Source organism: Priapulus caudatus, unplaced genomic scaffold (assembly GCF_000485595.1).
Source record: "Priapulus caudatus unplaced genomic scaffold, Priapulus_caudatus-5.0.1 Scaffold773, whole genome shotgun sequence".
NCBI lineage: Eukaryota > Metazoa > Priapulida > Priapulimorpha > Priapulimorphida > Priapulidae > Priapulus > Priapulus caudatus.
The window spans coordinates 26334-41790 of NW_014577834.1; the positions used below are offsets into that span (position 1 = coordinate 26334).

Here is a 15457-nt window from a genome sequence, read left to right on the forward strand (position 1 = left end):
TAAAAGCATTTAGAAGTAAAATTGGTTCCTTGTTGTGTTATTCGCCTGACATTCCGTAGGTGGCGCTAGTCACAGTCGACCGAACCGGTTCCGCGTCATTTTGTTGTCGTCTTGACAATCGTAGCTCAGACACACCTTTGGCTAGACACACCGCACTCACTGCACATCGCCACACCCCCCCCGCCCGCCCCTCATACAACAATTCGCACGCAGCAAGCACACACACACACCACACGCACACACACGCACACCACGCTACACACACACGCACGCCACCACCGCCCACGCACACGCACACACACACAGCACACACAATGCACGCACACACAGCCAACACCACACACACTACAACGACACACACACACGACACGAGGCCAGCCCGCCACGCACGCACGCACGCACGTCACGACACGCAGTCAGCACGATACTCAGAGTATGAGGTTATGCACTATTTGGTCTTCTAGAAAATGCATTTTTTGGCTTTATTTATCTTCGCTGAATTCGGCACTAGATTGCAATAGATTATGCATTATGCCACGAAAATGTTAGATTGCCTCGTGGACGGTTCTTAAAAAGCTATTAGAAGTGTTAAAATTTTGGTTCTTGTGGTGTATTTCGTAGACCATTCCTGTCAGGTGCGCCTGTAGTTCACATGCGACCGACCTGTTGGTCGATTTTTGGTGTTTTTGAAAATGTAGTCAGACAACTTTGTAGAAACACACGCACACGCCACAACGTCACACATACAGACACACCATGCACGCACTACACTACACACCACACACACGCACACACACGCTACACACCACGGCACATACAGACGCAGCACGTCACACGCCACGCACAACACACACACACACACCACACACACACACACACACACACACACACACACACACACACATACACACACACACACACACACACACCACACACAGCACACAGGCGCACGCACCCGAAGGCCAGCCCACGCTACGCAACGCCACGCCACGGATACCTCAGCACGATGATTATGCACTACTTTCGACTCTAGAAAATGCTGTTTTTGGCCATTTTTTTTCGCTGAATTCGCACATATGATTCGCAATAATTATGCATTATGACGCCAAGTTAGATTGGGCCTCGTGGACGTCTAGATAATAGCATTAGAAGTAAAATTTGTCTTGTTGCTGTATTCGTGACATTCTCCGTTCAGTGTGGCGTAGTCACAGCGACCGACCGGATTGGTCATTTTTGGTGTTTGAAATGTAGTCAGACAAACTTTGTAGAACACTACGCACACGCCAACACGCACACATACACATCATCATGCACGCACACACACACATACACACACACGCGCGCACACACACGCACACTATACACGTCACATACACACGCCACGCACAAGCCACGCACCACACACACACACACACACACACCACACACACACATGCCACGCAGCACACACAACACCGAGGCCCAGCCCGCACGCACGCTATCGCATCGTCTACGCACGCACGCTACGGCACGCACGAGATATCTCATGGAGCATGAGTATCGCAGTATTTAGTCTCTTTATGAATAATTCCTTTTCTTTTGGAAATTTCGTTTTTCCTCGCTGAAAATTCGGCACTAGATTCGCATATAATTTGCATTATGCCACGCAAGTTAGATGCCTCTGTGGACGTTCTAGAAAGATAGAAGTAAAATTGGTCTTGTTGCTGTATTTCGGACATTCCGGTCACGGTGGCGTAGTCACAGCGAGCCCGACCGGCCGTTCGGTCATTTCTTGCCTCCCCGCTTTTGACACATGGGCTCAAGTGCAGGACAACTCCTTGCTTTAGCACACACGTGCATGCACTACGCACACGCACATCATACACCACACCATAGCCACGCACACACACACACACACAACGCGCGCACAACACGCAGCACACAGCGCCACACACCACGCCACACACATCGCACGCACACGGCAACGGCCACTCACTCGCTATCATCGACACACACACATGCACCGCACTACACACACACGACCACGCACACACCCGGAAGGCCAGCCCGCACGCACGCACGCACACGCACGCGGACGCACGCCACGCACCGGCACCGCACGCACGCACGCACTGCACAGCACGCACGCCGATATGCAGAGAATGGATCGGTATCGCATTATTCTTTCGTCTCTAGAAAAGTGCTTTTTTGGCATTTTTTCGCTGAAAGTCGGCACTACATTTGCAATAATTTGCATATACGATGGCATGCGGAATTTCCTTAGTTATAAAGAGTAATTATCGGAAAGTTTCTGGCGTGATGTATGAGTATTGCGGGTGATGAGGGTGCATTAGTTTGTCGTATCTAGATAATCTAACCTAACCTATAGACTACCACTACCTTCGCCCGTCTAACTATCGCAGTATATATATATAAGGGGGTGTCTTACCAAAATGGTTGGGCATTTCACACAGTCGACGTAACTATTATTTGTTATTAAGATGTTAAAGATTAATATTATATGTCGTGTGTGTAGAACTTTTAGCAATAACGCCTGCGTTGTTTCATCTGGAGCCGATTTGTTTAAAGTATTGTGGTTTATTTTATTGGAGACATTTCACCAACGCAGGATAGTGCGGAATACTAGCATCGGTGCTAGTAGAGCATAACACTGTTATGTTAAACGGCAGCTACCGTTCCCGCGAGCATTCAAATTGTTTTACCGTCCCAAATTCAAATCATCAAGTGTTTTCGCACTAGGTGAGGGGGCTTGTACCGAATTGGTTCGCAAACCGAATAGCCAGGCCTAGTTCAAACGTCTATACGTGCACTAGTGATCGAAACGTCAGCGATAAATGCGCCTAACCATACTCACGCGCGCAACCATTTACTTTCACACGCACAATCAGCTCTCTACTTCTTTCTGAGATAACGGGAGAGAGCATGCCCGCGTGTGTTTATTTGCTGACGCTCTAGCACGGTGATGGTAGCTGTTTTAGGCTAGGGTCACCGTCGGTATTAGGGCCGCCGTGTGAACACCGTATGTGCGTCTATACGCGCGTGTAGCATGTACGCTGTATAGAGAGAACTGTGACCAAAAACTCGGACAAGGTCGCCAACTTTACCCGTCCGCCTTCTTTTCAGGAGCGCGCGCAAAAGATATTTGGTTGTTGGTCATCTCTCGCTATGCGTGCTTGCTATATCGAGCCACTTGCGTGCGCGCGCGCCAAAGAAAATAAAAATGGAAAGTAGAAAATGCGCTCGCAGCGTGACGGCTACAAAACGACGGCTGAAGCGTCGTAAGTCTGGCGTCAGCTTACCCTATATCGCGCGAAAACGTGCCGCCCACACATCGTCTGCTACACACATCGACGCTAGACTGGGCTGCCGAGACTAATTTACAGAAATTGGACTGAGAAGGCCATTTTGCAAGAAGCAACCGGTTCAAACAGCCCGACCAATAAATCCGCGCTGCGTTAACGTCGTCCTTTTCGCCCAAGTAGATTTCTCTGAAGGCGCGTTTTGTATCGGGACCGCCCCACAGTGAACCTTGACAAATAGCTCGAAATGTTGTGCGAATGCGCGATTGCTGTATACCTATCACCTCTCACGAACACGAGGAATATGCCATAACTAAGCGAGAATAACGTATAATGTCATTCGGCGTCCGTTCGTTCGTCATCGCTCCACGCTTCGGCTGCAGAATTCCTGAAGCGCTAACCGCCGTGCGATATCATTTAACGTTTACCGCGACAGCATGCTTTCTAATTACTAATTAACGAACCCTCGAGATGTCCCTGTCCGTTGTTAACATTCCATTCGATTACATAAGGTCTATTATTACGCCCCTTCCTCTTTTACTTTCATTTAATTTCACTTTCGCGGGCAGTGCATGGCGCTGCAGGATAATTCTCGCTGACCATCGAATAATGAATGCAGAGCGCGCCTTAAGACGCCGACAAAGAGTCACGTGGTCTCTGAAACGAAGCGTTACGCAAGACGCACGACGACTGCGCTTGAATCGAAAAGATGTGGGTCACGACACCAATTCCCCTAAATCATCTATCCGCCGCGCAGTCTTAAGACTTTCCCTATCGCTGTCCACTGCAACGACCACCACCCCCACGCTTCCTCAGTCAAAGCGGCCCAAGGAGACAGGTGTTTAAAGACAAAGGGCGCTGGTCGCACAATGCGCGGGGAATGTACAATTAGAAGAAGGGGTTAGCTATTTTATTTTGCCGACAATAGCTTGGGGTCGAGCAGGCGTGCACTGCGGTGGCATTGGCCACCAGCACAGTGCGAGCATCGTGGTAATGGGTGCGCTAATGAATTTAAGAAGTGGTTCGATCGCGTAGCAGACGCCCACGTGCATTGTCTACGTCATCAACTAATGACGCAGCGCCGACTGCTGTTACCTGTGTGTCGGTATGTGTGTGTGTTGTGTGTGTGTGTGTGTGTGTGTGTGTGTGTGGTGTGTGTGTGTGCGTGTGTGAGTGTGCGTGTGAGTGTGCGGGCGTGTCTGTCGTATGTGCGCGCGCGCCAGCGTGTTCGTTGTGTTGTGTGTGTGTGTGTGTGCGTGTGTGAGTGTGCGTGTGTGTGTGTGTGTGTGTGTGTGTGTATGTCTGTGTGTCGGCGTGTGAGAACATTTCCCCAGTAGAGTAACCACTAGCGTTGACCAGTAGTCATCGGCGTTGCTGCACCGCAGAGCGAGTAAATTACTGCTATACTGTCCCGTAGAATGCTTGCTGGCATGGCCAGTAGAGAGCGATTATAGCAATTATAGAGTTATACATTAGCGTTAGCAACAATATGCAATCGAATATTATTCATCGACGCAAGTATTCACCCGATAACCATCTGTGGGCATAACTCTGGATCTGCGACTGTGTACATGGGATGTACAAGGGTGCTGAGATATTCGATTCAGACAGATCAGACAGTGTAAGGGTAGATGAATCAAACGCCAGAGTCGTGGCGTGGTAAGAATAATGATAAGGCATAACCCTCGAAGAGACCATAATTTTTGGCTAGTGAAAAAGCGAGATGGTACGATTCAGACATAACATCGTAACAAAGCTATTGAGTTAGGTTACGTTCTTTTTCGTACACAGTCTGGTAGCGTGTCTCACTACCTATATCGCAGCGCATACTTTTGCAGAGTACGAGTTATCTGTATTTGCTTTTAAACATCGTTTTCTTGTACGTATAATAATATCGTTCGTAACCATGGTTATCGTTCGTATAACCATAACCGAGGCTATAAAACTCAAATGCAATCTTTTATACCCTGTAGTTTTACTTAATCGTGTGCTACCTTCTAGTTCTTCCAGTTTTTACTTTACTGTGTATTGTTGTTGCGGTCATAGCGTGTCTGCTTAACACGCGTATAGCTGTTTTATATGTTTTTGGCACGTATACTAATACTATTCGAAGCCATAAGCGGGCTATATAACTTAACAAGTATACCATCAGTTATGCCTCCCCTTTAATTTCGACGTCTCTCTCGAAAGACGTATTAGAAAGGGGCGTATCAGAGAGTGCACGAGAATCAATTGTAACTTATTTATTATTTATCATCTCGTGTAATATAGTCGACCAATATGTTTGCTTATACTTGGTGTGTGTGTGTGTGTGTGTGTGTGTGTGTGTGTGTGTGCGTGTGTGCGCGTGTGTGTATGTAGATGCCTCGCGCATCGACATACAGGTCTTCTTCCTTCCCATTTAAGACGTTAGGCGAGCCGTACGGAATGTCGTCCCCACACCACGCCTTCTAACCCACTTACGGGAGAAGTTGGAATTTCTCGCCTAGCTATTACACTACCGACAACTGGGCTAGGCGCGTGGGTGCATGCGTGCGTTCGTGCGCGCGTGCGCCGTACGCGCACTGTACGCACGCGCGCGCCGCGTTTCAACAGGTGCACCCATTTTTTACGGTCATTTTTTAACGTGGGATGTAGCAGCTTACTGGCCGTGTCTCGCCGTGGGTGGGGAGGTGGGGGTGGATAGGGGGGATCTTGTTGTCGGTTTTATTTCGTGCGGTCGTCCGCAACAGCGGCGCGTTAAACAGGTTCTAACAGCAGACGAAGAGAAGATAGAAGATAGTATATATACAGCGCGTTATAGGAGTCGATGGCAGTGTGCTCGAGATTCGCTGTTTACGATGCCCCCCTCCCCTCCCCGCCCGCCGTCCTCACACACTCCGCACTCCCACCCAGCGAATTACACATTGCATCGTCACTGCCGGTGCGATCAAGGTGAAACACGCGCGTTATACGGTTGTGCCACGCTTCCCTGCCGGTGTATAATCAGAGACAGGCTGCTTAAGGCCACCATACAGCATCCATCGATCTCTCTCCATCTCCCCTCTCGTTCGCTCGCTAGATTCATTGCCATCCATGCAGTGTATGGTATTAGAACGGATGGTAGGTTCGCGAAATTGCTATCGCGGCGGGCATATTAATGTAAGCGGCCCTCTATGCATTGGCCATGAAATATTGCTTCACAGTTCAGCACTCATTGCCGTAACACTAAACAAGCGCGCTGGCGCCATGCACTACACAAAAAAATACAAGCGTATAATATAATTAATCGATCTATGAGGTTTTGTAAGGAGGTGCGGCTGCGAGATAACACGAGAGCAAATCCCTGAAACCCGAATGACATTTGCGGAGAACAACGCATCCTTATTCTATAGGTAAAACTAGGTTATTTGTATGGAATGTGCCACGAAAACGTGTAATTATACGGTCGTTGGTTTTTCTTATGCCATATAACTTCGCGGTGTAGATCGTAACTTGTTGTTTGCGTAACACTTCTCTTTTTCTTATCTTACAGAACACCGGTATCGTTCAAAATTCACACAAGATGCTCCGTTACACATTGGTTGTGCTGCTGGTAAGTAACGAGTGATAACAACACGCGCGCACGCACACACTAAGGTGTGCCGACTTTTATTATGTTATTGAGTAATCGTAATAATTATAATGCGACATAATTAGCAACATACATACCGACACCAACACTAACACCAACGCCAATGCCAATGCTGCCCCAGAGCAAATGAAATATTTTATTACCACACTCACAAACAGTGCGTTCTAAAATATTTATGTTCAGAATATATATAGGGTAACTAATTAGTTTACTATATAACGTTTGATTGAAATCGAGCGTCTCACAATTACCCTTCATGGTACGCGAATATCACGCTTACGGCGATTCAGGAAGATCGAAAACAAATAAAAATGTGCGGACGTGAATTGCGTATTGACGTGTATCGAATAATTATGCGCCAGTGTGGCTGCAACGACCGACTGTAGATATTGTTGTGGTAGGTTCTAACTTTAGAATTGCTCGCATTTCATTGGGTTGATGGTATTGGCGCGTCATTACCATGCAATGTTTACGTCGGTGAACATTTTATGTGTGCCTTCATAAAATCCACACAGATACAATAGAATAGGGTTAGCGCGTACGAGTTCTGTCTCTCTCTCTCTCTCTCTCTCTCTCTCTTTCTCTCTTGATCTCTCCCTCTTTCTTAGTCTCGCCTCTCTTTCTTATTTTTCACTCACTATGGCTCGCTATATTTCTTTATATTATGACGTCACTGCTTTCTGTGACATTCATGTGACATTCTGTTTTCTCATTACAGCTCGCCGTTGGGGCGTGGTGCCAAGACCTTGTCGGTACGTAGGCCATATATATGTTTCTCTCACACATGCACCAGTCGATCACAATGACTGTGCACAGCTTTATATAGAATATGTTTCACTGAACCCGCAAGTGCTATCAACGGATAATGGACATTCTATGAATCGCCCTATCTAGATCGAGGAGAAATCCCTGTTCTATAGCTATAACGACGTGTTTCCTCTCGGGGGAGCCGGCTCCCATTGACACGGAATCAGCAGGGAAAGTTACAAGTGTGCGCTGGCCCATTGTCGCGCGCAAACCGCGGCCGGGTCAAATTGGGTCAACGGAAACGTCAGCGCGCATGCGCCGACCGCGCGGCCGCAGCGAGCGAGGCTATGACAAAGAGCGCGTATTATCCGACGGGTGCCTTTAACCGCGTTCATTCGCCGTGAGCCGCAGCGACAGAGCTGCTGCGGGAGAAACCTGTTCACCCAGCATGTGCGCGCACCATTAGTGCTGTTCGTGCTCTCCCACTCTCCCACCTTCCCCACCCGCCACTCCATTCCAAGGCTACTGCCACGCAGCGACTGTTTTCCCCACGACCATCGGTCGAGCTCCGCGTTACAATGAAGGCACTTTCACTTCGAGTGAGAGCCGTCGGCGGCAGGTGCGGTCGATCTATTCACGCCGTCGGAATGCTGGATGGGCGCATCCAGAAATTTAAAGTCGATCTACAGTTTTATTGATGCGTGTTCTCTATTGTATCTGTATATGGCCGTCATTGAAATTTTGGACGCCATTAAAAAAGGCTGCGCGTCTCGTTTCCATGAGGATGAACAAGGCGATTGTTCGACGAGAAGCGACGAAAATATTACAATTTACAAAGAAAGAAAGATGAGCTGAAAACACGCGACATGCGGAATGTGTTAGTTTGTAGGTATAGGTAATAAATATGACAGTGTTCGTGAAGTAATTTCGACGCAAAATCGAGCGAATTGAAAAGAGATGGAACGCAGCGTCGCGTGGAGAATAGAAACGAATGAGACGTAGCGAAATTAAACAAGAAGATGAAAGAGTAACAAAGGACAACCCCCACGGCCCAGCCCGCCATATACTCACTGCTGCATGAGTCGTTACGCACGTTTATAACGTCATAGTATCAAAGATAATCGTTGATGAATCTTCGTTTACCTGCTACAAACGTGTTATATACCTATATACGTGTGTGTGTGTGTGTGTGTGTGTGTGTATGTCTGTGTGTCGGCGTGTTGAGTAACAATTTCCCCAGTAGAGGTAAGCCACCTAGGCCGTTGACCAGTAGTCATCGCGTTGCTGCAACCGCAGAGCGAAGTAAATCCTACTGCTATATCTGTCCCGTAAGAAATTGCTTGCTGGCATGGCCGAGTAGAGAGCGGATTAAGCAATTATAGAGTTATATACATTGCGTTAGGCACAATTATCGCATCGAATATGATTCATCGACGCAAGTAGTTCACCCGATAACCGATCTGTGGCATAAACTCTGGATCTGGCGACCTGTGTACATGGGATGTACACGGGTGCTGAGATATTCGATTCAACAAGATCAGACAGTGTAAGGGTAGATGAATCAAACGCCAGCGTCGTGGCGTGGTAAGAATAGAGTGATACAGGGCATAACCCTCGAAGAGACCATAAATTTTTGCTAGTGAAAAAGCGAAGATGGTACGATCTCAGACATAACATTCGTAACAAAGGCTATTGAGTGTAGTTACGTTCTTATTTTCGTAACATCAGTCTGGTAGCGTGTCTCAAACTACCTATATCGCAAGCGCATACTTTTTGCAAGAGTACGAGTTATCTGTATTTGTCTTTTAATCATGCGTTTCTTCTGTACCAATTAATAATATCGCTTCGTAACCATTTGTTATCGTTCGTATTAACCGAGTGAACCGAGCTATAGAAAACTGCAAATGCAGATCTTTATACCCTGTAGTTTTAGCTTAATGTAGGTGCTACATCTAGTTCTTCCAGTTTTTTACTTTACTGTGTATTGTTGTGTGCGGGGTCATAGCGTGTCCGGCTGTAACACGCGTATAGCTGTTTTTATATGTTTTTGGGCACGTATACTAATACATTCGAGCCCATAAGCCGGCGCTATATAACTGTAACAATATACATGCAGTTATGCCTCGCCTTTAATTCGACGTCGTCTCTCGAAAGACGTATTAGAAAGGTGGGCGTATCAGAGAGTGGCAAGCGAAGAATGCAATTGTAACTTATTATTATTTATCATCGTCGTGTAATATAGTCGGACCAATATGTTTGTTAGTACTGGTATTTGGAATCTGCTGAAAAATGCTCGGCGCTCTCTCTGTGCGGCGGCGCGGCGCGCGCTGACGTGTTTGTGTGTGTGTCGTGTGTGTTTAGGTGTGGGTGTGTGTTGTGTGTGTTGTGTGTTGTGGTGTGTGTGTGTGGTGGTGTGTGTGTGTGTGTGTGTGGTGTGGTGTGTGGTGTGTGTGTTGTGTGGTGTGTGTGTGTGTGTGTGTGTGGTGTGTGTGTGTGTGTGAGTATGCGTGTGTTGCGCAGTGTGTGTATGTGAGATGCCTCGCGCATCGACATAACAGGTCTTCTCGCTTGCCCATTTAAGACGTTGAGGCGAGCCGTACGGAATGTCGTCCCCACACCACGCTTCTAAACCACTTAGCGGAGAAAGTTGGAATTTCGTCGCCTAGCTATTACACTACCGACAACTGGCTGGACGGCGGTGGGTGCATGCGTGCGTTCGGCGCGGCGCGTGCACGCCCGATAGCGCGCGACCCTGTACGCACGCGCGCCCGCGGTTTCAGCAGGTGCACCCATTTTTTTTGACGTCATTTTTTTAACGTGGGATGTTTAGGCAGCTCACTGGCCGTGTCTCGCCGTGGGTGGGGAAGGTGGGGGTGAAGGAGGGGCGATGCTTGTTGTTGTTTCTATTTCGTGTCGGTCCGTCCGCACAGCGCGACGTTAAACAGGTTTCTAACAGCAGACGAAGAGAATAATGAATTAGAAAGATAGTATATTATACAGCCGCGGATATACGGAGTGCATGCAGTGTGCTCGAGATGTTCGCTGTTTGCGGATGCCGTCCGCCTCCCCCCCGGCCCGGCCCGTCCGGTCACCAACAGCTCCTGGCGGACGTCCAGCAAGCGCCGCCAGTGAGATTAGCACCAGTTGCATCGTCACTGCCGTGCGATCAAGTGAAACACGCGCGTTATAAACGGTTGTGCCACGCTTCCGCTCGGGTATAATCAGAGACAGGACTGCTTAAGCCCACAATACAGCAATCCATCGATCTCTGCGCGCGCGCGCGCGTGTGTGTGTGTGTGTGTGTGTGTGTGTGTGTGTGTGTGTGTGTGTGTGTGTGTGTGTGTGTGTTTGCACGTCGTTCCCTGTCTGGTACTGTACACTGAACGAGCTATTACTATCAGAACTTAGCGCGTGAATGGCTCTCATTGTTCATTCTGCCAAGCGTTGCATGGCTAAATGGCGTTTTGGCGCGTTTCCGTTTTGAAAAAGGTCATTCACTCTTACTTTCGAAGAGGAGAAAAAGCAAAAACGCATTCGAGTTGCCTCTTTTCTATGCGCTGACTATTTTCGCAATGGAAGCCCGCGTTTTGTCTTGCGCTAGACACTTAGAAATATTTAAATGGTTGGTATGTTTACACTGGCACGCGCCTACCCATGTCATAAAAAATCTGTATATCTAGACAGATTGGGAATTATTATGAACGGAAACAAGCGCAATGGCGAGTGTTAATGACGTGTACACAAACGGCGTACGCAAATAAACACGATAACCACCAGGGCGAGCCCTCACGTACGAAAACCTTCCGCGTTTGCGATGACATTTCGCATATGCTGCACATTGTACAAAGCAAACGCACGAAAATCACAACGCAAATACGAGTGCTTGCCACGACCTTTCTGCATCTAGCACCAATAGTACTCATTCTAGCTGTATATATTGTGTAATGATGGAAATTTACTTATTTGCATAATTATTCAAAAGTATTAATGTGCATAATGTTTTTAATGTGCGCATTGACAATGACCGAAATGCGCTAACCACATGAGCAATTTTTTTTCGACATTGAACCATTCTCGACAACTCTTTACAGAGAAGCCACAGGTTGTGTGCAATGCTGATGACATCACGGTGACGGCTGAGTTTAGGGAGCCATTCGTCGGTAGAGTTTACCCGAAAGGTCTGTCAAAGTTTTCCAACTGCAGTCTCAATGGCTCTGGAGACAGATCAGTCAGCTTCACGGTGTCTCTCTTTGGCTGCGCCACGATAAGGAACCAAGAAAGTGATGTTAGTATGAATAATAATAATAATAATAATAATAATAACAACAACAACAACAATATTATTTATAATAGTAATAATAATAATAATAATAATAATAATAATAATAATAATAATTACTCTAGCAAAGCGTCTCTGTCATTACTCCACTACGTGACTAGATCTAAAGCTATAAGATAAAGAAGCTAAAGAAAATATAAATCACACTGCTATTTGGCACAGAATTCACGTTGAATGTCGTGGGAATCACAAAATTATCAGGCGTGCATGACGTGACCACAGCTATTATATTCGCTTCGCAATGTATTCATACCGCAATAGCAGAGAACATCTCGTCTTCGACATTTACAGGCGAATAATAACCTGGAGTACCACAATGTCATCGTCTTCCAAAGACATCCGATGCTGGTGACAGGTCAGGACCTTGCATACAGAGTACACTGCAACTATGCGCTAGGCGAGAAGACCGTATCAAGCGATGTGACCGTTGAGTAAGTGAGCACGCGTGTATCTATAACTAAACATGTTCTGCTTACATCGATGATAAATACGACATACGCATATACGCTCTCCCTATGACACTATTTAGTATAGGAAGATTATTCATATGACAAATATTGGCGAGTCAACTTCGTTCCGCTTTACAGCTGAAATTCACTGCTTGCGTTCATAATAGCGCTACTAAACTCCAATGATGCGCACAACACATACAACAATATTTGTCATAGGAGAGCGTATATTCGTATGCCGTATTTGTCATAGATGCTAGCAGAACAGGCTGTATAACTAGAGACTAATAGCAGAGAAGCTGTGACTGGCGAGCATGCGCGTGTGGGTCACCGGTTACCCTGTAAAACTTCCTAGTAAGTTTGGAGTAATACTACGCCTGACACGAGCGCAGTAAACAATCAAGAAGAGAAACCAGCAAAATAGGATTGACGATTGAAGTATTTATTATCGTGAACAAAGTTTAACATGACAGAAACTGTTTAATTTCGTCATACGTGTGATTGTGCTTGTGTTTTTTAACCATGCGTGCGTGTGTTTGTGTTTGTGTTTTTTGACCATGCGTGTGTTTGTGTTTGTGTTTTTTAACCATGCGTGTGTTTGTGTTTGGTTACAGAATGGTGCAGACGACACTGCTTCCGTCGGCTGCGCCGGAGATGCCATCTTGCGAGTTGATCATTCTGATGGGAGGACCCGACGGACGACTCGTCGACGGAGCTGTCTCTCTTGGCACCGAGCTCACGTTCATGATCACGATGGGACCCAGCGGTAAGGGATCTCTACCTGCTGATCGATGTTGTTCCACCTGCTGCAGGTGGTACAGGTGGGGCATGGTAGTGGTGGTACAGGTAGTGCGGGTGCTGCTGCTGTTTTGTTGTTGTTGTTGTTGTTGTTGTTGTTGTTGTTGTTGTTGTTGCACCACTACGATACAACCGTTCTAAAAAATAATGCTTAGCGACCAGGTGACGCAAAGGCGTGTACTCGAGGAAAGCGCGTTTTACGTGACTATCTTGATCTAGCTAGCAACAATATTCAAGCGGACTTGGTTATCTCTTGCAGGCGAATAGGTCGGTTACATGTTTATAGATTATATCGAGATAGATTGAAAATTAAGGTCGTGATACGTAATTATATATATATATATATATATATATATATATATATATATATATATATGTCAATATATTATGGTCGACAACGTCTTGCATTTCAATGGGCAAATTTCCAGATCACGTAATTTGGCACTCAGTAAGATTCTACATAATGCAAGCGTACTCTCGCATAGCCTCTAGATGCTATATACAGATGCGATATCTCCGCACAATCTGCGCTATTGTTTGGTCGACTCTTGTTTCGGCCTGTTGCTTCACTTATGAATTCGTCTCTATGAAATCGAAATCAGTCTGAGGCGACAAACAACGAACAAGACAATCAAGCGTATTGTCATGCGGATGAGACTAGAGATTGACTCGATGACACACACACACTCGATGAGATTGAGACTGACTCGATGAGACAGCCGCGATGAAACTGAGATTGACCTACACTCCTCCCAGGCTAGGCGCGACTCTCAGAGCACAGAATCGCAGAGACGCAGACCACGCCTGCGTCGCCCGAAGGAAGGCGCGGCGACAGGTAGCCGAGTGTATCTATCAGGTCGCGCGCTACCTGGCTGCGTCGATAGGCAGCGCTGTTCGCGTCTACTATAGTAGCTAGATGTAGATGTAGGTCAGCGTTGTTAGCACGCGAGGTGAATATTTCATATGCGCAAAAGGAGTCTGCCAGTAGCAACCCGTCATCAACGAGCTGTGAAGAAGCAATCTTCCACTGCTGCTGCGGATAATTCGAGCCAGCGAAAGCCGGCAGCGCTGGTATTCATAAACTGATTATGCCGTCGTGAAGGCAGATGCAACCCACTCCGCGGCTTTCGTTTTCTGAACAAGACGATCATTGATAGCATGCGAAACGGAAAATTCTATACGAGCGAGCTTAGGATTTTCTTGACAGATATAAAACTCTACGAATTGAAATATGAGAACTGCAATAAACCGATTGAAATGTGGAAGCTGTAGTCTATGACCTACTATCTAGAAACTACATCAACAAGCTTAACATAAGAACACAATAGAGACATCAACCTGAAAACTACGATCTATAAACTCGAATATAGAAACGGTTTCGAATGTGCTGTTACCTTTTTCAGAGGTGTATGGTTCCGTCATCAGTAACTGTATTGCCCGGGACGGCATGGGAATGGGAGAACAGATGCTAATTGATGCCGATGGGTATGTAATATCTGTATAATATATATGTGGTTGGTATGTGCGCTCGTACGTGTATTCGTGCGCGCGTTGTATAATATATTTATTATAATATAATTTTAATATAACGAGACGTACTCGGCAAAGAAAGACCGCTCTAATATATATATATATATAGGCCTATATCAGTTAGTGTCTTTCGGCAAATACGAGACAAGATGCATGCGCGAGGGTTCTGTGTGTGTGCATGTGTAAGGCATATAACGACCAGCATTGACAGTGAGAGTTCGATTCACGCGTGTCATTGCAAACGCCAACGAATGTCAGGGCGCCGTTCTAGAATTCCTACACTCCATCTCCGCGGTTAAAGATTAATGGTCTGTCTAGTTAATTATCTAAAGGCATGTCGTCACGAGTTAATGTCAGGCCGGGTCGTTAGTGACGCGCCGTTAACGTCACCATAACAACGGCGACACCTGACGTGGAAACACTTTCGCTACCTTCGCGCATATTAATAACGCATTACCACACTTCCGCGGAGAGCTGGGGCCGCTTGATACTTGAACTTGAACTTGTTGTTCTGTCACGTGAAATCTTTGTCGATGAGAAATAACACACGCGAGAGTGCGCACACTTAACAACCCCCCCCCCCCACACACACACACACACACACACACACACACACACACACACACACACACACACACACATACACACACACACACACACACACACACACACACACACACTA

General features: G+C 46.7%; 1 protein-coding gene across 1 annotated transcript in view; it reads left to right on the forward strand.

The window, feature by feature from the left end:
• The window catches only part of LOC106813438 (cuticlin-1-like), a gene marked incomplete at its 3' end in the record, with an annotated part of 21839 nt that overhangs the window by 5274 nt on the left and 1108 nt on the right, over positions 1-15457 (forward strand). Inside the window, 6 exon segments of the mRNA XM_014817569.1 lie at positions 6814-6873; positions 7631-7664; positions 11751-11944; positions 12290-12429; positions 13062-13213; positions 14649-14730. Of these exon segments, the coding sequence (XP_014673055.1) occupies positions 6844-6873; positions 7631-7664; positions 11751-11944; positions 12290-12429; positions 13062-13213; positions 14649-14730 (632 nt within the window).